This window comes from Salmo salar, chromosome ssa08, assembly GCF_905237065.1.
Source record: "Salmo salar chromosome ssa08, Ssal_v3.1, whole genome shotgun sequence".
In the NCBI taxonomy this organism is placed as follows: Eukaryota; Metazoa; Chordata; class Actinopteri; order Salmoniformes; family Salmonidae; genus Salmo; species Salmo salar.
The window spans coordinates 9,383,695-9,409,690 of NC_059449.1; the positions used below are offsets into that span (position 1 = coordinate 9,383,695).

The following is a 25,996-nucleotide window of genomic DNA, read 5'->3' on the forward strand; positions in this document are numbered from 1 at the left end:
CGTTCATCTGTACAAACAATAGTATGCAAGTATAAACACCATGGGACAACGCAGCCGTCATACCGCTCAGGAAGGAGACGCATTCTGTGAACGTACTTTGGTGCGAAAAGTGCAAATCAATCCCAGAACAACAGCAAAGGACCTTGTGAAGATGCTAGCGGAAACAGGTACAAAAGTATCTATATCCACAGTGAAACGAGTCCTATATCGACATAACCTGAAAGGCCGCTCAGCAAGGAAGAAGCCACTGCTCCGACACCGCCATAAAAAAGTCAGACTACGGTTTGCAACTGCACATGTGTACAAAGATCATACTTTTTGTAGAAATGTCCTCTGGTCTGATGAAACAAAAACTGTTTGCCCTATAGACAATTTGTGGGCATAATTGAAAAAGTGTGTGCGAGCAAGGAGGCCTACAAACCTGACTCAGTTACACCAGCTCTGTCAGGAGGAATGGGCCAAAATTCACCCAACCTATTGTGGGAAGCTTGTGGAAGGCTACCCAAAACGTTTGACCCAAGTTAAACAATTTAAAGGCAATGCTACCAAATACTAATTGAGTGTATGTAAACTTCTGACCCACTGGGAATGTGATGAAAGAAATAAAAGCTGAAAGAAATAATTCTCTCTACTATTATTCTGACATTTCACATTCTAAAATTAAAGTGGTGATCCTAACTGACCTAAAACAGGGAATTTTTACTTGGATTAAATGTCAGGAATTGTGATGAACTGAGTTTAAATGTATTTGGCTAAGGTGTATGTAAATTTCCGACTTCAACTGTATATGCTGTATATTTTTCTTCTTACAAAAAAATACTAGTCTCAACTTAAACGACTTAAACCAGGTTGAACGTGTGTAGAAATTATAATGAATTAAAATTTTTCAGAGATTAAATTACTTTGAATTATTTACAGTATTTTTAATATAGAGCTTTTAGCAGTGCCATTTTGGTTAATTTTGTGTAATCAAACCAGTGAGTAATTATTGACAATGAAAGGTGGGAATGTTGTTCTCTTGTCATATAATTGCTACATTTAATATCAATATAGAATTAAAAATAGTTTTCCAGATTGTATTTTGGCGGTTATTTTTCGCAATGCGAATATTGTGTCACGACTGAAACTACATGGTTCAATTTGGGTCCCGAGGCAAAACCAATTGAGAACCACTGCTTTAGCTGACATATTATAGTTATCATGTGAAGTGTATTGGGGTAAGAGTTTTTTGTTTTTTGTTAACTGTGTCAATTGTGGGGGTGCCCATGTTGCTGAGGATTAGAAGTGCCTAGGGCAAAAGAGACCGGTTGCCAGGGTCAGAGTAGACCCTGGACCACAGTAATCAACTGTACCACAGTAATGGCATGTAAATCACAGAAAATAGCTGTTGTGGTGGCAGCTGCAGAGAAGTACTTGGGTGTGTACAAGGTTTTACAGCAAAAGAGAAAAAGGTGTGTTAAATTAAAGAGTAATGTCCTCCCTAGGCCATCAGCCTGTTGTAGGATCAGTTGGGGTCAAAGTAGTGAAATGGGGTGGTGTTAATTCAATTTTTTATGAAATAGTGGTGTATGTCGGTGTAGGGTTATTTTTTGTGTCATGATCTACCACACATCCTGTACAGTAGGTGGCGGCATGCACAAACAAATATGGAACGCCATGATAACAAAGAAGACGAAGAACCATTTCCACGGCAGCTTTTTTGTCATTTAGACGTTCATTAACACCCTGGAACTCATACTTAAACCATGTAGTCTTTAATTCACGTTTGATACAAGACTTGGTTTATAGATGTTATCGAGGTAAAGCTAGCTAGCTGCTAACAATGGCTAACTGTGTGGGTTTTCACACTCAAATAGCCTCCATCATGGAGGTGCTAGCGAATGCAGCAGTGGCAGAGATCTGTAAACTCGTAGACGACGACTATGCAGTGTTTCGTTTGGAAGTAACTCAGAGCCAGAAAGAAAACAGAGGATTACGGAGGAAACTACAGCTATTGGAACTGAAGGTGGCACGGGAGCGCGCAGAGCGGACCATACGAGAGCGCGTCCTCGCCAGTCGTCCCAGTAGTGTCAAGATCCTCGACCGATACAGAGGAATGGCAAGAGGTACATTTTGCAGGCCGAGGCGGCAACAGCCTGTCGCCCGGTTCCCCTCTGCACATATGTGTAGATGTATCACCCAGATTTGGGTCTTGGTCAGTTTTTGGATAGTATGCAATAATTCCCCTGATTTACTTGGTTATCTTATGCAAAGAAGAGCCAATATCATAGTGTAGCTATTGTACAGTCATTGCACCTCAAACCATAGGGATTCTGTGGTGCTCACCATGTGTTGGTACGTTCCCTGTAATCCTATTGGCTACTGTTGTTTATGGGACTTTAATATATAGTGGGCATGCGTCTGGTGATAGTCTTTTGCTTGATGGTTTAATGAAACTTAGCGCACTGCTCATCTTGTGCCAAAGCTAAACATCCTAACACATACTAACGAACCGGTATAGCTAGTTGCTACTAAACTCCCACAGCACAGTGTGAATATCTTACTTGTGGAAGGTAATAAACAGCATCAACAAGAGTACTCCTTGCTGTGGCATCATCGTAACCCACGCACCATACACCATATGTAACCGATGTGAAATGGCTAGTTAGTTAGCGGTGGTGCGCGCTAATAGCGTTTCAATCGGGTGACGTTACTCGCTCTGAGACCTGAAGTAGTTGTTTCCCTTGCTCTGCAAGGGCTGCGGCTTTTGAGGCACGATGGGTCCTAACCCAGTTGTTGATGTGTGCAGAGGGTCCCTGGTTCAAGCCCAGGTTGGGGCGAGGATATGGACGGAAGGTAAACTGTTACATTGGTGCCGTGACCCGGATCACTGGTTGCTGCGGAAAAGGTGGCGGTCAAAAGGGGGGTGAAGTAACTGATGTGAAATGGCTAGTTAGTTAGCGTTTCAATCGGTAACGTCACTCGCTCTGAGTCCTGAAGTAGTTGTTCCCCTTGCTCTGCAAGAGCTGCGGCTATTGTGGCGCAATGGGTAACGATGCTTCGTGGGTGACTGTTGTTGATGTGTGCAGGTTCAAGCCCAGGTTGGGGCGGGGCGAGGAGAGGGACGGAAGCTAAACTGTTACACATACAAAGATGACCCACAACAAAATTCTTACCAGATTCTTGATTTCCTATTATTTACTAATTAAAAACAATGTGATGCATGGAACATAATACATCAATCAATAAATAGTATATCAAGAAGTTATGAGAAGTCAATTCTACACAGAGTCAATAGTGTACAATATACCGTTGCATTGACCGTAGCTAACCTAACCACCTCTTTTCCCACAATCACTCTCTCAGGTGAAGGACATCTCACTGGAGGCCACAGGAGCTTTGCGAAGCCAGCAGAACACAATACATGGAGAGATGATCAACCAATCACTGTTGATGAGGGGAGTGGAACATCAACCCAGCACATTATCTTGATAGAGGTTAGTGTAATAGTGTTGTATAATAAATGTGTTACTTGGTAAATCAAATGTGGCCTGTTTATTTCAGAAAGGCTCCCCTCAGCTATTCACTTGCTTACATTTACATCCTAATTTATCTATCATAGGGGAGCTTGAGACTTCCCTTTGACATTGTTATCCAATTCAACCCATGTACTGATGATAATGTCCTCTCTTCTTGTGTCAGTCTGCAGAGGCTGCAGGTCCTGGGGTCAAGCAGGAGAGATCTGAAGGAGAGGAGGACCCACGGCACAGCAGAGACAACCAGACTGGAGCGGCAGGTGATCCCCCTGTAGCCACGGAGGACACCGCTCCAGCGCAGCCCAGGACCCAACGCAGCATCACGGAGGTCAGTGGAATGCCGAACACCGTCCTCAAGTCAGAGACAGACACAGAGACTTTAACTGTAACACACAGGCTTTTACACACAGGATCTGACCACAGATCAGACCCAGAGAGACAGGGCCTGGGGAGACTAGGCTGTCCTCCTGCCCCTGGCTCGGAGTATTTACCGGTATTTCATCAGAGCCACAGGATGGTTCATACCCGTGGGGATGGCTATGGTGATGCGTTAAACATTGGCGGTGATGATCCTTCTTGTTCTTATGCTACAGAGATGGACCCAGGCAACATGCCCTTGGGTTTAGAGACACAGACTGATCTGTCTAAAGGGGACTGGAACCGGTACAGTAGTAGTGTACACTCTGAAGGGTGCCTAGATAAGAAAGGGGAGGTTATAGTCATAGATGAAGTGACTGTGAAAGTGGAGGGCGACACTCCTCCCACATGGAATGCAGAAAGTCACCTCGTAGAGGGACACTCACAAGGCAGAGATTTCTTAGGTTACAGGGGAAGCTTAGAGACAAATCTAAATATCGCCACCCCCTCCTCTTTACATGCGTTCAGGGGTCGCGACCCAGTGTCCGCGTTGATGGGGCCTTCCGATTCACATGGAAGCGTCTGTTTCGATCAGGTATTGAACTCAAACGACAGGACTAGAGCCCAGACTCAGGGAGGGGGAGCCACATCAGGCAATAGTAAAGAGAAACGGTTCTTCTGCATGTTCTGTAACAAAGGCTTCAGCTGCCCCCAGAAGGTGGAGATCCACCAGAGGGTCCACACAGGGGTGAAATGCTTCAGCTGTACCCAGTGTCAGATGCGCTTTGTCCAGGCTGGTGACCTGAAGAGGCACCAGAGGGTCCACACAGGGGAGAAACCCTACGGCTGCCCACAGTGTGAGAAGAGGTTCTCCCGCCAGGACCACCTGAAGATGCACATGAAGGTCCACACAGGAGAGAGGCCGTTCGCCTGTACGCACTGCGGGAAGAGGTTTTCAGAAAGGAGATGCCTCAGGATACACCAACAGAAAAACCATTCCACTCTATAACATAGAAAGAAACCATTGCGCTCGATAGCTTCTCACATTTAGATCAAACCCTGCATTAAAGACAAAGATTAATTTTCATTGTTGTAAGCAGAATGGATCCACAGATGCATTTGGAATAACGAGAGAAACAGATTTCAGTGTTGAATATTCCTGGGTAGAATATTGCATCCAGACATTGTGTGATATACACTACCGCTCAAAAGTTTGGGGTCACTTAGAAATGTCCTTGTTTTTGAAAAAAATAAAAAAATAATCCCATTTAAAATAACATCAAATTGAGCAGAAATACAGTGTAGACATTGTTAATGTTGTAAATGACTATTGTAGCTGGAAATGGCAGATTTCTTTTTTTTTAAATGGAATATCTACATAGGCATGCAGAGGCACATTATCAGCAACCATCACTCCTGTGATTCTTTAGACTAGTTGAGTATCTGGAGCATCAGCGTTTGTGGTTTCGATTACAGGCTCAAAATGGACAGAAACAAAGGCCAGCATCCCGGAGTTGCCTCTTCACTTTTGACGTTGAGACTGGTGTTTTGCGGGTACTATTTAATGAAGCTGCCAGTTGAGCACTTGTCAGGCATCTGTTTCTCAAACTAGACACCAATGTACTTGTCCTCTTGCTCAGTTGTGCACAGGTGCCTCCCACTCCTTTCTATTCTGGTTAGAGACAGTTTGCTCTGTTCTGTGAAGGGAGTAGTACACAGTGTTGTACGAGATCGTCAGTTTCTTGGCAATTTCTCACATAGAATAGCCTTAATTTCTCAGAACAAGAATAGACCGACAAGTTTCAGAAGAATGGTCTTTGTTTCTGGCCATTTTGAGCCTGTATATAAAGGCATATATAAGCCTGAAAAGTCTGTTACATATTGTTTGTACTGTCTAGGATATGATAACACAATTTCCCAAGACACCTGATGAGAAAATGAATGCAGTTTATCAAGTTCATGCTGAATCTTTTTGTTGATGTGTGGCTGTCATATGGTGTATTTTACTCTTGTTTATGTTTAATAAACACAAAATGGGACTTTTCATTCTAAAGACTCTATAATAACAAACCTAATGCAATGATAAATCTTAGCGCTGGCAGTAATGCAATAGGTCCAGCATTGTGTCTGAAATATGTTTGCTATTTTCACAGCGATAATTGTGTGTGCAGTAGCTAGTGGTGGAGAGAAAGGGCTGGAGTTGATGACCATGAGACATCCCGAAAATTGGTTTTCTCACGAGAACAACTGTAGCATCCAAACCTTACCATAACAAAACACTCCAGTACAATCGGGTTGCTTCTCAACCAAATTTGTGGCAACTGTTGTGAAAAAGGTATTGAATTTATCAGTTACCACTTCCTTGTCAAATGTTATTTCCCCAATGACCTCCAGACCAACTATTTTACAATTTGCCTTCTGCCATCACTGTTTAGTGACTGCCACAACTTCTTAGGATTATTCTTATTTTCACTATTTTTGTTTTTTAAATGTTTTGTTGAAGATGTCAATCTGACTAGATTTCTTCCTTAGGATTATGTGTCTATTGAGAGGCTCTTCATCTTTGGTACTGTTATATTCTTGAAAAGTAGTATTTCTTGATTTAATGGCCTCAAGGATTTTCTGATTCATCTAAGGTTCAGTTCTAACAGTTTTCCATGGAGCCATAGTATCCACAATGCTTAAACATTTGGTGAAATAGTTCCAACCTGTTTCTTTTTGTGTTTTTATAAAAAAAAACGTATTTTATTTAAGTGTTTCACAAGTATTATCCATATCTCGACATGGAAGTTACGGGTCCCAGTTAACTTTATTTAATTGATCAATAAATGCATCTTTGTTATCATGTTTCAGTGGTCTCACAGTTATTGTGTTGTGACAGAGAGCTTATTTTATATTTTTTGTGCAGTGAATGATCACTAATCCCCAAGGGAATGACACCACTTTTAGAAATATTAGATTTATCAGACACCAAGATCAAATCAATGAAGGTTTGGTTGGAGTTACATACTCTAGTGGGCTCCTTTTTTTTTTATCAGTTCATGCAAATCAAATATCCTGCAAAAATTCCTGAAAGCTTTAAATAAACGTTATATCCAATGTTCCAGTATAGACTAGTTTGTTAATAAGTAGCTTACAGAAACGAAATAACAAAATCTAGGCCCATCTATTGCTAAATATGTTGAACATGTTTGCAGTCCACGGCTTCAATATTGAAATACAATTGCTTCATATCCAGAATCGTTTCACTTAGCTTTCTTCTTTGAAAATAGACAAGAACATTAACAGCTTCATAGTTAAGAACACTTTAACAATATGGAAGAAAATGAAACGTGTTCTACAAGAACCAATATCATTCACTAACAACCCTATGGAACAATTCTTGGATAACTTTTCACATTTCAGCAATGGAAAGGTCAAATGCTGTATTATCTAAATGTTGAAAGTGTGCCGGCGACAGAGAAACAAAATGGTGCAGTTTGAGGCCATTTGGCAGAGAGCGAGCAGGTGGGTCTGGGCAGAGGTGATGTGAATGTTTGTGAGCATTTGTATGTGGATGTATTGTAAAAAAAAAAAACATTGTACAAAAAAGTATTAACCTCTTTCAAACACAACTATTTTACACCCTTTGAAAGATAAACATCTCCTTAATCTAACCACGTTTTACGATTTCAAAAAGGTTTTACGGCGAAAGCATAAATTTAGAGTATGTTAGGACAGTACATTTACAAGAGTTGTGTGTAATGTTTTGTCAATTCAAAGACAGGGTCACCAAAACCATAAAACCAGCTAAAATGATGCACTAACCTTTTACAATCTCCATCAGATGACACTCCTAGGACATTATGTTAGACAATGCATGCATTTTTAGTTCTATCAAGTTCATATTTATATCCAAAAACAGCGTTTTACTATGGCATTGATGTTGAGGAAATCGTTTCCCTCCAATAACCGGCAGTCAAGTCAGCGTCACAAATTAAATAATTAAAATATTATATTGTCATTTAAAGAATTATAGATTTACATCTCTTGAACGCAATCAACTTGCCAGATTTAAAAATAACCTTACTGGGAAATCACACTTTGCAATAATCTGAGCACTGCGCCCAGAAAAATACGCGTTGCGATACAGACTAGACGTCATGTTGGGGAGATCTAAAATCGAAAATACTATGTAAATAATCCATTACCTTTGATTCTCTTCATCAGATGTCACTTCCAGGTATCACAGGTCCATAACGAATGTAGTTTTGTTCAAAAAAGCTCATCATTTATGTCCAAAAATCTCCGTCTTGTTAGCACATGATCTAAGCCAGCCGGACTTCTCGTCATGAACGAGGGGAAAAAATATATTTACGTTCGTTCAAACATGTCAAACGTTGTATAGCATAAATCATTAGGGCCTTTTTAACCAGAACATGAATAATATTCAAGGTGGACGAATGCATACTCTTTTATAACGTATTGGAACGAGGGTACCCAACATGAACTCGCGCGCCAGGTGTCTAATGGGCCATCATCGTTCCATGGATCTTGTTCGGTCAGATCTCCCTCCAGAAGACTCAAAACACTTTGTAAAGGCTGGTGACATCTAGTGGAAGCAATAGGAAGTGCCAAAATATTCCTCAGCCCCTGTGTTTTTCAATGGGATAGGTTTAAAGGTAATACAACACATCAGGTATCCACTTCCTGTCAGAAAATGTCTCAGGGTTTTGCCTGCCAAATGAGTTCTGTTATACTCACAGACACCATTCAAACAGTTTTAGAAAATTTAGGGTGTTTTCTATCCATATGTAATAAGTATATGCATATTCTAGTTACTGGGTAGGAGTGGTAACCAGATTAAATCGGGTATGTTTTTTTTATCCAGCCGTGTCAATACTGCCCCCTAGCCCTATGCCCCATGATTTATTCCACATTTAGTTGTTACAGCCTGAATTCAAAATTAATTTGATTTTTATTTCTCACCCATCTACACAAAATACCCCATAATGACAAAGTGAAAACATGTTTTTAGAAATTGTAGCGAATATATTAAATGAAATACAGCAATCAAATTTACTTTAGTATTCACACCCAGCCTTCAGCTACCCCAACCCCTCCCATCTATCTCTGAAGACCATCCAGTTTGGATTTCCAGCTGCCATATATTTTTCCATTGTGCTGTGATGTTTCACAAAAGTTCTGAACCTTTCAATTCTCACAGTTTCTACAGATTGTAAATGAAAGAAACACCTTTGCTAATAGTATTATTCAATTATTGATTATGACTTATCAAATCACCCAGCCGTGCTATTTGCAGAGTTAGCGCCAAGTAAATGTTGCATTTTTTCAACCATTCCTGAACCTCCAACCAAAAACAAGCTACTTATGGGTAGTACCAAAACAAGGGGTCTAATGATTCTGTCTCTTCACAGCAAATCTGCAGAGCTGGGATGGTTGTATCCTCCATATATATACAGTGCCTTAAAGTGTTTTTCCTATTTTGTTGCATTACAACCTGTAATTTAAATTTCATGTAATGGACATACACAAAATAGTCCAAATTGGTGAAGTGAAATTAAAAAAATACCTTGTTTAAAAAAAATCTAAAAAATTTTAAACAGAAAAGTGGTGGGTGCATACTGTGTGTATTCACCCCCTTTGCTATGAAGCCCCTAAATAAGATCTGGCGCAACCAATTATCTTCAGAAGTCACATAATTAGTTAGATTGCACACAGGTGGACTTTATTTAAGTGTCACATGATCTGTCACATGATCTCAGTATATATACACCTGTTCTGAAAGGCCCCAGAGTCTGCAACATCACTTAGCAAGTGGCACCATGAAGACTAAGGAGCTCTCCAAACAGATCAGGGACAAAATTGTGGAGAAGTACAGATCAGGGTTGGGTTAAAAAAATATCACAAACTTTGAACATCCCACGGAGCACCATTAAATCATTATTAAAAAATAGAAAGAATATGGCACCACAACAAACCAGCCAAGAGAGGGCCGCCCACCAAATCTCACGGACCAGGCAATGAGGGCATTAATCAGAGAGGCAACAAAGAGACCAAAGATAACCCTGAAGGAGCTGCAACGCTCCACAGCAGAGATTGGAGTATCTGTCCATAGGACCACTAAGCCGTACACTCCACAGAGCTGGGCTTTACGGAAGAGTGGCCAGAAAAAAGCCATTGCTTAAAGAAAAAAAATCAGCAAACGAGTTTGGTGTTCGCTAAAAGACATGTGGGAGACTCCCCAAACATATGGAAGAAGGTACTCTGGTCAGATGAGACTAAAATGTAGCTTTTTGGCCATCAAGGAAAACTCTATGTCTGAAGCAAACCCAACACCTCTCATCACCCCGAGAACTCCATCCCCACAGTGAAGCATGGTGGTGGCAGCATCATGCTGTGATTTGTTTTTCATTGGAAGGGACTGGGAGACTGGTCAGAATTGAAAGAATAATGGATGGTGCTAAATACAGGGAAATTCTCTATAAGGGGGAAACCTGTTTCAGTCTTCCAGAGATTTGAGACTGGGACGGAGGTTCACCTTCCAGCAGAACAATGATCCTAAGCATACTGCCAAAGCAACACTCGAGTGGTTTAAGGGGAACCATTTGAATGGCCTAGTCAAAGCCCAGACCTCAAACCAATTGAGAACACCAGCTTGAAGGAGCTGGAGCAGTTTTGCCTTGAAGAATGGGCAAAAATCCCAGTGGCTAGATGTGCCAAGCTTATAGAGACATACCCCAAGAGACTTGCAGCTGTAATTGCTGCAAAAGGTGGCTCTACAAAGTATTGACTTTGGGTGGGTGAATAGTTATGCACGCTCAACTTCAGTTTTTTTGTCTTATTTGTTTGTTACACAAAAAATATTTTGCATCTTCAAAGTAGTAGGCATGTTGTGTAAATCAAATGATAACCCCCCCCAAAAAATAGAATTAAAGTTAACTCCAGGTTGTAAGGCAGCAAAATAGGAAAAATACCAAGGGGGGTGAATACTTTCGTAAGCCACTAACATTCCATTGGTTGCAAGAATTCTGTATAATAATTTAAATTGATTTGAATCCGGCGTCATTTTGTGTATCAGTTCATAAACCATGTGCCATGGAATCAGTACATCCAGAACTATTTTGTATGGTGCAGCTGTACATTTTTTGGTCCTCAAATTAAACTGGTTTACTTTTTTATTTATCACAATTATCTTTAGCAAATGTTGGTCTTTAATGCACGGCCGACAGACAAGTTCCTTACCTTCTCCCCTTTCCACTTGCCTCCTCCATTTTTTGTGGCAATGCTGCAATCAGTTGGTTGTAATTTTGGATAGAGCAGACATTTTCATATATTTTTGTTAACTGCATGTGCGACAACTCCACCAGTCCTATTTATGATATAATTTACAAAGATTACAATGTTTTTAAAAATGTTCCATTTTTATTTTAATCGATTAGTATATTTGAATTTAACCATAATAAACGATATATACAAACGTATACTACCGTTCAAAAGTTTGGGGTCACTTAGAAATGTCCTTGTTTTTGAAAGAAAAGCAAAACATTTTGTCCATTAAAATAACATCAAATTGATCAGAAATACAGTGTAGACATTGTTCATGTTGTAAATGACTATTGTAGCTGGAACCGGCAGATTTTTCATGGTATATTTACATAGGTGTAAATAGGCCCATTATCAGCAACCATCACTCCTTTGTTCCAATGGCACGTTGTGTTTGTCCAAGTTTATCATTTTAAAAGGCTAATTGATCATTAGAAAACCCTTTTGCAATTATGTTAGCTCAGCTGAAAACTGTTGTGCTGATTAGAGAAGCAATAAAACTAGCCTTCTTTAGACTAGTTGAGTATCTGGAGCATCAGCATTTGTGTGTTCGATTACAGGCTCAAAATGGCCAGAAACAATGTACTTTCTGCTGAAACTCATCAGTCTATTATTGTTCTGAGAAGTTAAGGCTATTCCATGCGATAAATTGCCAAGAAACTGCAGATCTCGTACAACGCGGTGTACTACTCCCTTCACAGAACAGCGGAAACTGTCTCTGACTAGAATAGAAACAGTGGGAGGCCCCGGTGCGAAACTGAGCAAGAGGACAAGTACATTAGTGTCTAGTTTGAGAAACAGACGCCTCACAAGTCCTCAACTGGCAGCTTTATTAAATATTACCCGCAAAACACCAGTCTCAACGTCAACAGTGAAGAGGCGACTCCGGGATGCTGGCCTTCTAGGCAGAGTTGCAAAGAAAAAGCAATATCTCAGACCAATAAAAAAAAAAGTTTAAGATGGGCAAAAGAACACAGACACAGGAAGATTGGAAAAAAGTGTTATGGACAGACATCTAAGTTTGAGGTGTTCAGATCACAAAGAAGAACATTTGTGAGATGCAGAAAAAATGAAAAGATGCTGGAGGAGTGCTTGACGCCATCTGTCAAGCATGGTGGAGGCAATGTGATGGTCTGGGGGTGCTTTGTTGGTGGTAAAGTGGGAGATTTGTACAAGGTAAAAGGGATCTTGAAGAAGGAAGGCTATCACTCCATTTTGCAACGCCATGCCATACCCTGTGGACGGCGCTTAATTGGAGCCAATTTCCTCCTACAACAGGACAATGACCCACAGCACAGCTCCAAACTATGCAAGAACTATTTATGGAAGAAGCAGTCAGCTGGTATTCTGTCTATAATGGAGTGGCCAGCACAGTCCCCAGATCTCAACCCTATTGAGCTGTTGTGGGAGCAGCTTGACCGTAAGAAGTGGCCATCAAGCCAATCCAACTTGTGGGAGGTGCTTCAGAAAGCATGGGGTGAAATCTCTTCAGATTACCTCAACACATTGACAACTAGAATGCTAAAAGTCTGCAATTGCTGCAAATGATTCTTTGATGAAAGCAAAGTTTGAACGACAATTATTATTTCAATTAAAAATCATTATTTATAACCTTGTCAACATCTTGACTATATTTCCTATTAATTTTTCAACTCATTTCATGTATGTTTTTCATTTCTAAGTGACCCCAAACTTTTGAACGGTAGTGTATGTGGACACCCCTTTAAATTAGTGGATTCGGCTATTTCAGCCACACCTGTTGCTTACAGGTGTATAAAATCGAGCACACCGCCATGCAATCTCCATAGACAAACATTGGCAGTAGAATGGCCTTACTGAAGAGCTCAGTGACTTTTAACGTGGCACCGTCACAGAATGTCACCTTTCCAACAAGTCAGTCAAAATTCTGCCCTGCAAGAGCTACTCCGGTCAAATGTAAATGCTGTTATTGTGAAGTGGAAACGTCTAGGAGCAACAACGGCTCAGCCACAAAGTGGTAGGCCACACAAGCCTTTGGGATGAATTGGAACACCGACTGCGAGCCAGGCCTAATCGCCCAACATCAGTGCTCGACCTCACTAATGCTCGTGGCTGAATGGAAGCAAGTCCCCGCAGCAATGTTTCAACATCTAGTGGAAAGCCTTCCCAGAAGAGTGGAGGCTGTTAAAGCAGCAAAGGGGGGACCAACTCCATATTAATGCCCATGATTTTGGAATGAGATGTTCGACGAGCAGGTGTCCACATACTTTTGGTCATGTATTTGTTCTAATATTTGTTCTGTTTTTTTTTCTGGTGGATTAAATTTAAATTGCAACCAGCTTTCTATTGCTTGTTTTAAAAATAGCGATATTATGGAGATCTTTTCATTTTCAAATAACTGAAAGTGAGAGGTTGCAATCTGAATGAATGGAAAAAGGCCATTCTTGAACACAAAATGAGCCATTTTTACATATCTGCTGGAGAACCAGCTAGGATTTAAGTATAGTTTTTGTATGACTGAAGCCTTTAGTGAGAGGTCCTATGTTTTCATATTTAATCATTTCTGCCCTCCGAATTCATATTCATAATAGAAATAGGCCCATTTTAATTTTGCCTGGCTTGCCATTCCAAATAAAGTGGAACATAAATAAATGGGTAAACTGGGATATGACTAAAGAATTAGTCAGGGTGATTTTCCCATAAATAAATGGGTAAACTGGGATATGACTAAAGAATTAATCAGGGTGATTTTTCCACAAATAGACAGGTGTTGTCCTTTCCATGGTAGCAAAATCTTATCTAATCTGGCTAACTTTCTATTAAAATGTATCGTAGTGAGAATTTATTTATTTCACGATGTGAATACCGAGTATGTCCGCTTCACTGTCGGATCATTTTATTGGGAAACTACACAGTAATGTAAAAGTACTTTTTTTTAAAAGATGTAATATGGCATTTATCATAATTTGGTTATAATCCAGAGAGGTTAGACAAATTATCTAGATCCTTTAAGAGGCTGTGCAGGGATTGAAATTACGGATTTAAAAGAAAACATGAATCATCAGCGTACAATGACACCTTTGTTTTTAAGCCCTGGATTTCTAGCCCCTTGATATTATTGTTGGATCTGATTTTAAAAGTTAGCATTTCGATGGCAATAAATAGATATGCCGATAGTGGACAACCTTGTTTTACTCCTCTTGACAATTTAATACTTTCAGAGAAGTAGCCATTATTTACTATTTTACTGCTGTTTTTACTATACATAACTTTAACCCATTGTATAAGAGATTCTCAAATTAAAATAGTCCAGGCGTTTTATATATAAATTCCAGTCGTACTTTATCAAAGGCCTTTACCAAAGGAATACCAGACCTGGTTTCCCCCTCCAAAAAAATGTCATAGTGTTCTTTTGTTTCCAGTATTTGTCTTAATGTGCATTTGGAAAGTATTCAGACCCATTGATTTCCCCCCCTTTTGTTATGTTACAGCCTTATTCTAAAATCTATTTAAATTGGGGTTTTTCCACATCAATCTACACACAATACCCCATAATGACAAAGCGAAAACAGGTTTAGACATTTTTGCAAATGTATTAAAAATAAAAAACATACCTTATTTACATTAGTATTATTTACATAAGCCTTTTAAAATGATTTTAAAAAACAGTTTTAGCTTTATTATGGGTTATTTTGTGTAGATTGATGAGGGAAAAAAAACATTTTAATCAATTTTAGAATAAGGCTGTAACGTAACAAAATGTGGAAAAAGTCATGGGGTCTGAATACCTTCCGAATGCACTGTATATTATCTCCAATGTATTGTCCATGTAAAACACCTGTCTAATTAGGATGAATAATATCCTACAATACCTTTTTAATGGAGAAGACTGAAATTAAAACATATGCTTAAAGTACTTTGCTTCCTCCTTCAAACTGTAAGTTGGTGAATAATTTCTATGTTGAAGATAAAACAAATATTTGGTGCATTTTTCCCATATTCGATCCAGTTCGCTTTATTTTTATAATATATTACACTTGATCTTTCTTGAATAAGTTCCTCCATTTCTATTTGTTTTTCCTCTAACTTATTCTGTCCCTCTATGGTACTGTTTTTATAGCTATCTATTTGTACTGTTAGTTCCTCTTTTTCCTTTTTAAGATAAACTCCTTATGCCATTTTACCGGACGTGCTACCTGTCCCAGACCTGCTGTTTTCAACTCTCTAGAGACAGCAGGAGCGGTAGAGATACTCAATGATCAGCTATGAAAAGCCAACTGACATTTACTCCTGAGGTACTGACCTGTTGCACCCTCTACAACCACTGTGATTATTATTATATGACTCTGCTGGTCATCTATGAACATTTGAACATCTTGGCCATGTTCTGTTATAATCTCCACCCGGCACAGCCAGAAAAGGACTGGCCACCCCTCATAGTCTGGTTCCTCTCTAGGTTTCTTCCTAGGTTCCTGCCTTTCTAGGGAGTTTTTCCTAGCCACCGTGCTTCTACGCCTGCATTGCTTGCTGTTTGGGGTTTTAGGCTGGGTTTCTGTACAGCACTTTGTGATATCAGCTGATGTAAGAAGGGCTTTATAAATATATTTGATTGATTTGATTGACATTTAAAAGTGTCCCATACAATAAGGGGATCTGCTGTACCTATGTTATGTAGGGAAAAGTTATTCTGCATGGTGAAAAACTATTTGTCATCCAGTAGGCTTAGTGTAGTGCTAGAGCAAAAACCAAAACGTGCCCTCTTTGGAGTCCCGAGGACTGAGTTTAGGAAACGTTGGATAAGACTAATATCAACATACTGTATAATCTTGTATAAAACCACAGTGGCACATTTCCTATTGCCACAGATGGCCCAATAACAAGGTCCCAGAGTTCATATTCATCAACCCTTTTCCCGATCTTTGGGCCAAAAGATTGCCTATCTGCCCCCCAGTCATGCCCAACTGTTGTCCTCATAAGATTGAATACTTTCTTACATTTAGTCTCAATACATGTAACATGACACCTCCATGTAAGCCTTTTATCAAACCATAGCCCCAAATACTTAAATTCTGTTACCCTTTCCAATCATTGTCCATATAATCAAACACTGACATCTTCCTTTATCTTTTTGTTTCGCGAACATGGTTTAGATACAGATAACTTGAAACACCATGATAAGGATCATTCCTCTGCTGCTAAAACAGCTCCTTGCCTGTTATCTATTACAATGGCACCATCATCTGCCTTTAAGGCCGCCCCATACCCTGTCCGATATTCCCTAAGATATCATCAACGTGAATAAGGTGGGACTAATGGTGCTACCATCTGGAGTTCCATTTTCCACCTCATATTCTCTTGATAACTCCGATTCCAACCTGACCTGGAAGGTTCGGTCAAACAAATCCCTAATCCAGTTGTACATTCTCCCACCTATACACATGCCATTCAGTGTAATCAGTAGACCTTCCCTCCACATTGTATCATATGCTTTTTATGTGTCAAAATATACTATTGACATCACTTCCTTCATTGCCAAAGCTTTGGTCACCTAGGTACTAACTGTAACCAATGCATCAAGGGTAGACCTTTTTCTGAATACACTCTGAGATGGACTTAATAGACCCCTATGTTCCAGATAATGCAGCAATCAAACCACAATCTACTTTTCTATTAGTTTACAGAGATTTTATGTAAGTGCAATAGGTCTATAACTAGCAGGACTGGATGGATCTTTACCAGGCTTCAGCTGATTTCTTTTTATTCACAACACCATGATGGGTTTACAAATAGCAAGTAATTATATAACTACAGTATAGAACTCAAGCGTAGTGGAGATGGGTAAACACTCCATGTTGAAAGTGTGTTTATTATCTGTGTGTGCGTACCTGAAGGAGTGCATGTCTGTGTAATCTGTATCACCTCTCTTTTCCAGGAGGAGGGTCCAGAGGTGCTGCTGGTGAAAGAGGGGTGTGAGGAGGGTCTGGGAAAGCCTGAGGGGAACATGGTCATGGAGGACAACCAGACTACACCTCCTCCTGAACCCACATAGGAGCCAGTTAAGCAGCACAGAACCACACACAGTCACACTGAGGTGAGCCTATTGTGAACTACTGGCTGAATGGTATTCGGTCAGGGCCCGTTTTCAAAAAGCCTCTCAGAGTAGGAGTGCCTTTTAGATCATAATGAATAAGACTATATAGACAGGTAGGGAACTGATCATCGATCAGCACCTACTCTGAGACTTTTTGTGGATACGGGCCCAAATCTTGATACATTGTATCCTAAGTGTGGGACCATGCCTTTCAATTATCACACCATTAAAGAGTGTCAAGTAATCAAATCAACTAACATGTTTGCATAGTACTCATAGCAATCCCTCATTGCCCAATCAGAAGATGCTCCATAGCAGGGTGCTCATATCATATTTCTTGATCAAACATCCTCTTACTCGGTTTCTCTTACAGTCAGTAGACTGTAAGAGCATTTTGCTACACTCGCATTAACATCTACTAACCATGTGTATGTGACCAATAACATTTTATTTTATTTGACATGTAGTATAGGAAGCCTGATCTGCTGCTAATCAAATAAGAGACCATACAAGATGGATCAGAGAGCATTGATCTGCTGAGTGGGCTAAAGATGGGGGAGCAAGGTAAGGGAGAAATACAGTGAGGGAAAAAAGTATTTGATCCCCTGCTGATTTTGTACGTTTGCCCACTGACAAAGAAATGATCAGTCTATAATTTTAATGGTAGGTTTATTTGAACAGCGAGAGACAAAATAACCCAAAAAATCCAGAGAAACGCATGTCAAAAATGTTATAAAATGATTTGCATTTTAATGAGGGAAATAAGTATTTGACCCCTCTGCAAAACATGACTTAGTACTTGGTGGCAAAACCCTTGTTGGCAATCAGAGGTCAAACGTTTCTTGTAGTTGGCCACCAGGTTTGCACACATCTCAGGAGGGATTTTGTCCCACTCCTCTTTGCAGATCTTCTCCAAGTAATTAAGGTTTCAAGGCTGACGTTTGGCAACTCGAACCTTCAGCTCCCTCCACAGATTTTCTATGGGATTAAGGTCTGGAGACTGGCTAGGCCACTCCAGGACCTTAATGTGCTTCTTCTTAAGCCACTCCTTTGTTACCTTGGCCGTGTGTATTGGGTCATTGTCATGCTGGAATACCCATCCACGACCCATTTTCAATGCCCTGGCTGAGGGAAGGAGGTTCTCACCCAAGATTTGACGGTACATGGCCCCGTCCATCGTCCCTTTGATGCGGTGAAGTTGTCCTGTCCCCAGAAAAACACCCCAAAGCATAATGTTTCCACCTCCATGTTTGACGGTGGGGATGGTGTTCTTGGGATCATAGGCAGCATTCCTCCTCCTCCAAACACGGCGAGTTGAGTTGATGCCAAAGAGCTCCATTTTGGTCTCATCTGACCACAACACTTTCACCCAGTTGTCCTCTGAATCATTCAGATGTTCATTGGCAAACTTCAGACGGGCATGTATATGTATTCTTGAGCAGGGGGACCTTGCAGGCGCTGCAGGATTTCAGTCCTTCACTGCGTAGTGTGTTACCAATTGTTTTCTTGGTGACTATGGTCCCAGCTGCCTTGAGATCATTGACAAGATCCTCCCGTGTAGTTCTGGGCTGATTCCTCACCGTTCTCATGATTATTGCAACTCCACGAGGTGAGATCTTGCATGGAGCCCCAGGCCGAGGGAGATTGACAGTTCTTTTGTGTTTCTTCCATTTGCGAATAATCGCACCAACTGTTGTCACCTTCTCACCAAACTGCTTGGCGATGGTCTTGTAGCCCATTCCAGCCTTGTGTAGGTCTACAATCTTGTCCCTGACATCCTTGGAGAGCTCGTTGGTCTTGGCCATGGTGGAGAGTTTGGAATCTGATTGAATTATTGCTTCTGTGGACAGGTGTCTTTTATACAGGTAACAAACTGAGATTAGGAGCACTCCCTTTAAGAGTGTGCTCCTAATCTCAGCTCGTTACCTGTATAAAAGACACCTGGGAGCCAGAAATCTTTCTGATTGAGAGAGGGTCAAATACTTATTTCCCTCATTAAAATGCAAATCAATTTATAACATTAAAATTATAGACTGATCATTTCTTTGTCAGTGGGCAAATGTACAAAATCAGCAGGGGATCAAATACTTTTTTCCCTCACTGTATGTAAACTTCCGACTTCAACTGTATATATTAATGTGGATGCTACCATGATTACAGATAATCCTGAATGAATCTTGAATAATGAGTGAAAGACGCATCAAATAATATGAAACAAACAAAACAAACAGCAAATGCATCCAATAAGTTTGTAGAGTCACAAGCTTGATGTAATCATTGAATATGGGATCAAATACTAAACTTGACTACTTCAATACACTTAAATGAATTTACAATACTTTTGGTCCTCTAAAAAGGGGGGACTATGTACAAAAAGTGCAGAAAATTCTAAAAGGTTATATGGATGAAAATACATATGCTCAAATTAAAGCTGAAAGTCTACATATTAACCTCAGTCATTTTCAAATCCAAAGTGCTGGAGTACAGGGCCAAAACGAGTCGCAATGAAAGTCTAAGAATGAAAAGGCCCATTTTGTGTTTATTAAATAAACAAGTGTTAAATACACCATATGAAAACCACACATACACGTCTAAACTAAAAATCTCCATTAATTTGATAAACCGCAATCATTTTTCCATTAAAAGAGTCTTGGGAAAGTAGTTGAATGGAAGTAATGAAATAGGCATTTGTGAACATCATATAGCCTACACAGTACAAACACAATATGTGACAGACTTTTTAGTCTTATATATCACACAGTGTCTTGATGAAATATTCTACCCAGGAATATTCAACACTGAAATCTGTTCATCTCTTGATTCCAAATGCATCTGTGGGTCTTATCTGCTGACAACAATAACAATTAATCTTTGTCTTTAATGCAGGGTTTGAGCTAAACGTCAGAAGCTATCGAGTGGAATGTTTACTCTGCTGGTGTATCCTGAGGTAGCGCCTCTCTGAAAAGCTCTTCCTGCAGTGGGTAGAGGTGAATGGCCTTTCTCCCGTGTGGACCTTCAGATGCATTTTCACCTGGTTCTGGTGGGAGAACCTCTTCTCACACTGGGGGCAGATGTAGGGTTGTGGACCCTATGGTGCCTCTTCAGGCTGGACGAGTGGGAAAAGCGCATATGACACTGGGTACAGCTGAAGGGTTTCTCCCCTGTGTGGACCCTCTGGTGCCTCTTCAGGCTGCCAGCCTCAGCGAAGCGCATATCACACTGGGTACAGCTGTAGGGTTTCACCCCTGTGTGGACCCTCTGGTGGATCTCCACCTTCTGTAGGCAGCTGTTGCCTTTGTTACAGAACATGCAGAGGAACCGTTTCACTTTACTATTGCCTGATGTGGCTCCCCCTCCCTGAGCCTGGGCCCTAGTCCTGTCGTTTGAGTTCAGCACCTGATCAAAAAGGACGCAGCCGTGTGAATCAGAAGGCCCCATCGATGTGGACACTGGGTCACGATCCCTGAGTGAGTGAAAAGGGGAATGGGTCACAACATTTAGATTGGTCTCTAAGCTTTCCCTGTAGTCTAAGAAGTCACTAGCGTTACCATGCGAGTGTCCTCCTCGTAACCGAGTCTCGTCTGCATTCCATGTCAGAGGAGCGTCATCCTCCACTTTCACAGTCACCTCATCTGCGACCAGACCCTCTCCTTTCTTATCTAGGGACCCTTCAGAGTATACACTACTACTGTACTGGTTCCAGTCCCCTCTCATTGGATTAGTCTGTGTATCTAATACCACAGGCATGTCACCAGGTATAATCTCTGTCTCTGTAGCATATGAACAGGACAGATCATTGCAAGTCTGTACCGCATCACCTGAGTCCCGATGGGACAGAACTGTCCTCGGGCTCAGGTTCCCGTGAAGTAAATACTCTGAGCGAGGAGCAGGACAGTCCAGTCGCCCCAGCCCTGTTAAAGTCTCTGTTTCTGTGTTTGTCTCTGACTTGAGGGCGGCGTTCGGCGTTCCACTGACCTCCATGATGCTGCATCGGGTCCTGGGGGACGCTGGGGTGGTGGTGGGGTCCTCTGTGGCTACAGGGGGCGCCCCAGCTGCTCCAGGCTGGATGTCTCTGCTTTGCCGTGGGTCCCCATCTCCTTCAGACCTCTCCAGCTTGACCCCAGGACCTGCTGCCTCTGCAGACTGACACAAGAAAAGAGGAGGTTAATACCGGTACATGAGTTAAATTGGATAACAATGTAGTAAGGAAGTCTCACAAGCTCCTCTATGGCAGATAAATGAGGATGTACATGTAAGGAAGTGAATAGCTGAGGGAAGCCTTTCTAAAATAAACTGGCCATTTTGATGTAATACTATTACACTAACCTCGATCACTATAATGTGCTGGGTTGAGGTTCCACTCCCCTCATCAACAGTGATTGGTTGGTCACCTCTCCATGTATTGTGTCCTGCTGGCTTCACAAAGCTCCTGTGGCCTCCAGTGAGATGTCCTTCACCTGAGAGAGTGATTGGGTTGAAAAGAGATGGTTAGGTTAGCTACTGTCAATGCTCAACTCTATTGACCATTTTGACACAGAGTACAGTTACATGCACACAATAATACAATAATGTGATTATTGTGGATAGTCAGATTTATGGAAGTCCAGAGAGGACATACACTACCGTTCAAAAGTTTGGAGTCACTTAAAATGTCCTTATTTTTGAAAGAAAAGCACATTTTTTGTCCATTAAAATAACATCAAATTGAGCAGAAATACAGTCTAGACATTGTTAATGTTGTAGACTATTGTAGCTGGAAACGGCAGATTTTTTAATGAAAATCTACATAGGTGAACAGAGGCCCATTATCAGCAACCATCACTCCTGTGTTCCAATGGCACATTGTGTTAGCTAATCCACGTTTATCATTTTGAAAAGATAATTGCAAAAGGGTTTTCTAATGATCAATTATGTTAGCACAGCACAGCTAGAGTGTCTAGTTTGAGAAACAGATGCCTCACAAGTCCTCAACTGGCAATTGTATTAAATATTCCCCACAGAACACCAGTCTCAACATCAACAGTGAAGAGGCAACTCCGGGATGCTGGCCTTCTAGACAAGTTACAGTGCCTTCACACCCCTTGACATTTTCCACATTTTGTTACAGCCTGAATTTGAAATGGATTCAATTTAGATGTATTTTTTTTGTCACCGGCCGACACACAATACCCCGTAATGTCAAAGTGGAATTGTGTTTTTTGACATTTTTACAAGTTAACAAAAATGTAAATCTGATATGTCTTGAGTCATTAAGTATTCAACCCCTTTGTTATGGCAAGCCTAAATAAGTTCAGGAGTAAAAATGTGCTTAACAAGTCACATAATAAGTTAACATGATTTTTAAATGACTACCTCAAACTCTGTACCCCACACATACAGATAATTGTAAGGTCCCTCAGTCGAGCAGTACATTTCAAACACAGATTCAACCACAAAGACCAGGGAGGTTTTCCAATGCATCACAAAGAAGGACACCTATTGGTAGATACAATTATATGAAAAAAGCAGACATTGAATATCCCTTTGAGCATGGTGAAGTTATTAATTACACTTTGGATGGTGTACACCCAGTACACCCAGTTACTACAAAGAACTCAGTTGCCGGAGAGGAAGGAAAACACTCAGGGATTTCACCATGAGGCCAAAGGTGACTTTAAAACAGCTACAGGAGGAGAAAACTGAGGATGGATCAACACCATTGTAATTACTCCACAATACTAACCTAAATGAAAGAGTGAAAAGAAGGAAGCCTGTACAGAATACAAATATTCCAAAACATGCATCCTGTTTGCAACAAGGCACTAAATAATACAGAAAAAAAATGTGTCAAAGCAATACACTTTTTGTCCTGAATACAAAGTGTTGTATTGGATTTGCCCCAAATATAACACATTACTGAGTACCACTCTCCATATTTTCACACACAGTGGTGGGTGCATCATATTATGGTTAAGCTTGTAATTGTTAAGGGCTGGGGAGTTTTTCAGGATAAAAAAAGAAACGGAATGGAGCTAAGCACAAGTAAAATCCAAGAGGAAAACCTGTTTCAGTCTGCTGTCCACCAGACACTGGGAGATGAATTCACCTTTCAGCTGGAGAATAACTTAAAACAGAAGGCCAAATCTACACTGGAGTTGCTTACCAAGAAGACAGTGGATGTCCTGAGTGGCCGAGTTACAGTTTTGACATGAATCTACTTAAATCTATGGAAAGACTTAAAAATGGTTTCTAGCAATGACAAACAACGAATTTGACAGAGCTTGAAGAATTTTGAAAAGAATAATGGGCAAATGTTGCACAATCCAGGTGTGAAAAGCTCTTAGAGACTTAGACTCACAGCTGTAATCGCTTCCAAAGGTGCTTCTTGAAAGTATTGACTCAGATATGTGAATACTTAGGTAAATTAGATATTTCTGTATTTACATTTTCTATAAATTAGCAAACATTTCTAAAAACATGTTTTCACTTTGTCATTATGGGGTTTTGTGTGTAGATCCGTGAGAAAATTCAGCCTGTAACAACAAAATATGGAATAAGTCAAGTGGTGTGAATAATTTTTGAAGGCTCTGTAGCTGCGTTGTTGCTTGCAGGCGATTGACTGTGGTCTTGGGGGTGGCAAACAGCCTGGGGGAATGTGCTCGTTCAGGGCATAGAGGCCCCACGAGCTCTTAGCTCAAGGTAAGGGACATTTAGCTTGCTAACATTCTAACTTATAAACTGATAATGAGCTCCAAACACAAATGAAAGCATGATGTTGGTATGAAATGTACCATCCCTCAGTGTAGCAATCACCTCAGCCACACTGTCAATCTATCATCAATGTGTCCACTCCTATTTATAGTATATCTCGTGAGCTCTACAAAACTACTTTTGTTATGTCGTGGTCATGAAGTTGTGATCGTCGATGTCCTCTCTGGACTTCCGTACAGATTAATATAATAGTTTGATTAAAACGTAGACATGTTTTGCAAGAACAACGATTTCCCTAATAATCCTCTTTACATGGAGACATCTGATATCACACTACCTGATGGCACTCTGATGAATGTAGAAAATTGCCAATCAAAATAAATGCTCTACCGCATGTTATTTTTGGGCAGCATATTTGATTCAGAGTTCAGACATATAAAGTTTGTAATGTGAAAACTACTTCTAAGATGCATACTTTCAGTTGTTCAGAACTCACGCCTCCATTACACCGACATTGTCATTGGGTTTTGGGACACCAGAAGTACATTCATTCCCATTGGAACGTATCATTTGCCTCACAGCATTGCTGTTGCAGTGTTCTGTGTGGTGCACACATTGGGTATCTCCAACATATACATCATATTGTATGCATAGACTTGACAAAACTAGTAGGAAAAGGTGAATGTTGAACTTTTGTTGCACACATATCCAGTAAAAATGTTGGATTGCATAATTAAAAAGTTTGACAGCAGAATTAAGGCAATCAATCAGACTTCACTTGTGTAGAGGGAGGTTCTCTCGGCTGTTGCTAACACATGGCAGATCAAATACACAGCCACAACGCTGATTAAGGTGTTTACATGCTCTAATAATATTAAAGATTGCTCAGAAAACCAGATGATTTAATTGGCGTATGCTTAATTCGATTGGACATTATGCCGATTAACATAAACAGTGTGTTTACATGATTATCGCATAATCGGCCTACTGCCATAATCAGTTTAATATCGAAATATTACTGTGCATGTCAACGTACTCACTGTCGGGAATTGGCAAGGATGTAACACTAAGCATAACTTATTGATGTACTATTTATAGATCGATTGATTATGTTCCATGCGTCATATTGTTTTCAATTAGTAAATAATAGTAAATGCAGCTAATCAATAATCTGGTTAGAATATGATATTGTCTTTGCAAGATACCTAAATAATCAGTGGAATTATACCATACTATCCAAAAACGGACCAAGACCCAATTATGGTTAACACATTTAAAGTCACACATGCGCAGAGCGGAACGGGTCGACAGGGCCCTGCAGCCTCAGCCTTCTGCTAAATGTACCTCTTGCCATTCCTCTGTATCTGTCGAGGATCTTGACACTACTGGGAAGGGCGCGCTCCCGTGCCACCTTCAGTTCCAGTAGCTGTAGTTTCCTCCGCAATGTCCTGTTTTCTTTCTGGCTTTGTGTTATTTCTAAACGAAACACTGCATAGTCGTCGTCTACGAGTTTACAGACCTCTGCCACGGCTGCATTCGCTAATACCTCCATAATGGAGGCTATTTGAGTGTGAAAAACCATACAGTTAGCCATTGTTAGCAGTTAGCTAGCGTTACCAACATAACATATATCAACCAAGTCCCGTCTCCAACGCGAATTATGAGGTAAGTATGTGATGCTGTGCAGTTAAATGGTGTTAATAAACGTCTAAATAAGAACCAAAAAACGCTTAACGTGGAAAATGTTCTCGGTCACTGTTCACTTTCTTCTTCGGTATTACGGCAGTTTGCAAACAACTGTTAAAGGTGCATACCGCCACCTACTGTACAGGGCGGTAAACCATAGAAAAAATAAAACATTTAGGAAAGGGGAAGAAAAAATGACATCCATACAAAAACACAAAAATAGACCTCATGAGGTTGAAGAAATTTGGCTTGGCCCCAAAGATGCACCAATGAGAGCATCCTGTATCACTGCCTGGTACGGCAATTGCGCCGTCCGCAACCGCAGGGCTCTCTAGAGGGTGGTGCAGTTAGC

General features: G+C 40.6%; 2 protein-coding genes across 2 annotated transcripts; one reads left to right on the forward strand and one right to left on the reverse strand.

The window, feature by feature from the left end:
• Positions 1 to 1,662: 1,662 nt before the first annotated feature.
• LOC106610095 (zinc finger protein 18-like) lies at positions 1,663 to 5,288 on the forward strand. Its single transcript, XM_014209259.2, has 3 exons — positions 1,663 to 2,105; positions 3,346 to 3,476; positions 3,682 to 5,288. The coding sequence occupies exons 1-3, from the start codon at positions 1,823 to 1,825 to the stop codon at positions 4,879 to 4,881; spliced, it is 1,614 nt and encodes a 537-aa protein (XP_014064734.1). The 5' UTR covers positions 1,663 to 1,822; the 3' UTR covers positions 4,882 to 5,288.
• Positions 5,289 to 19,787: 14,499 nt separating this feature from the next.
• LOC106610135 (zinc finger and BTB domain-containing protein 18) lies at positions 19,788 to 25,758 on the reverse strand. Its single transcript, XM_014209308.2, has 3 exons — positions 25,303 to 25,758; positions 21,595 to 21,725; positions 19,788 to 21,411 (listed from the first exon to the last, which is right to left on the reverse strand). Exons 1-3 carry the CDS (start codon positions 25,550 to 25,552, stop codon positions 20,296 to 20,298), a joined length of 1,497 nt encoding a protein of 498 aa, XP_014064783.2. The 5' UTR covers positions 25,553 to 25,758; the 3' UTR covers positions 19,788 to 20,295.
• Between the last annotated feature and the right edge of the window lie 238 nt (positions 25,759 to 25,996).

Coding starts and splice junctions, on each gene's coding strand:
- LOC106610135 (XM_014209308.2), bottom strand. CDS start 25,552: ATGGCTAACTGTATGGTTTTTCACACTCAAATAGCCTCCATTATGGAG. Junction 21,726..25,302: donor ATACAGAGGAATGGCAAGAG/GTACATTTAGCA, acceptor TCACTCTCTCAG/GTGAAGGACATCTCACTGGA. Junction 21,412..21,594: donor AGCACATTATAGTGATCGAG/GTTAGTGTAATA, acceptor TTCTTGTGTCAG/TCTGCAGAGGCAGCAGGTCC.
- LOC106610095 (XM_014209259.2), top strand. CDS start 1,823: ATGGCTAACTGTGTGGGTTTTCACACTCAAATAGCCTCCATCATGGAG. Junction 2,106..3,345: donor ATACAGAGGAATGGCAAGAG/GTACATTTTGCA, acceptor TCACTCTCTCAG/GTGAAGGACATCTCACTGGA. Junction 3,477..3,681: donor AGCACATTATCTTGATAGAG/GTTAGTGTAATA, acceptor TTCTTGTGTCAG/TCTGCAGAGGCTGCAGGTCC.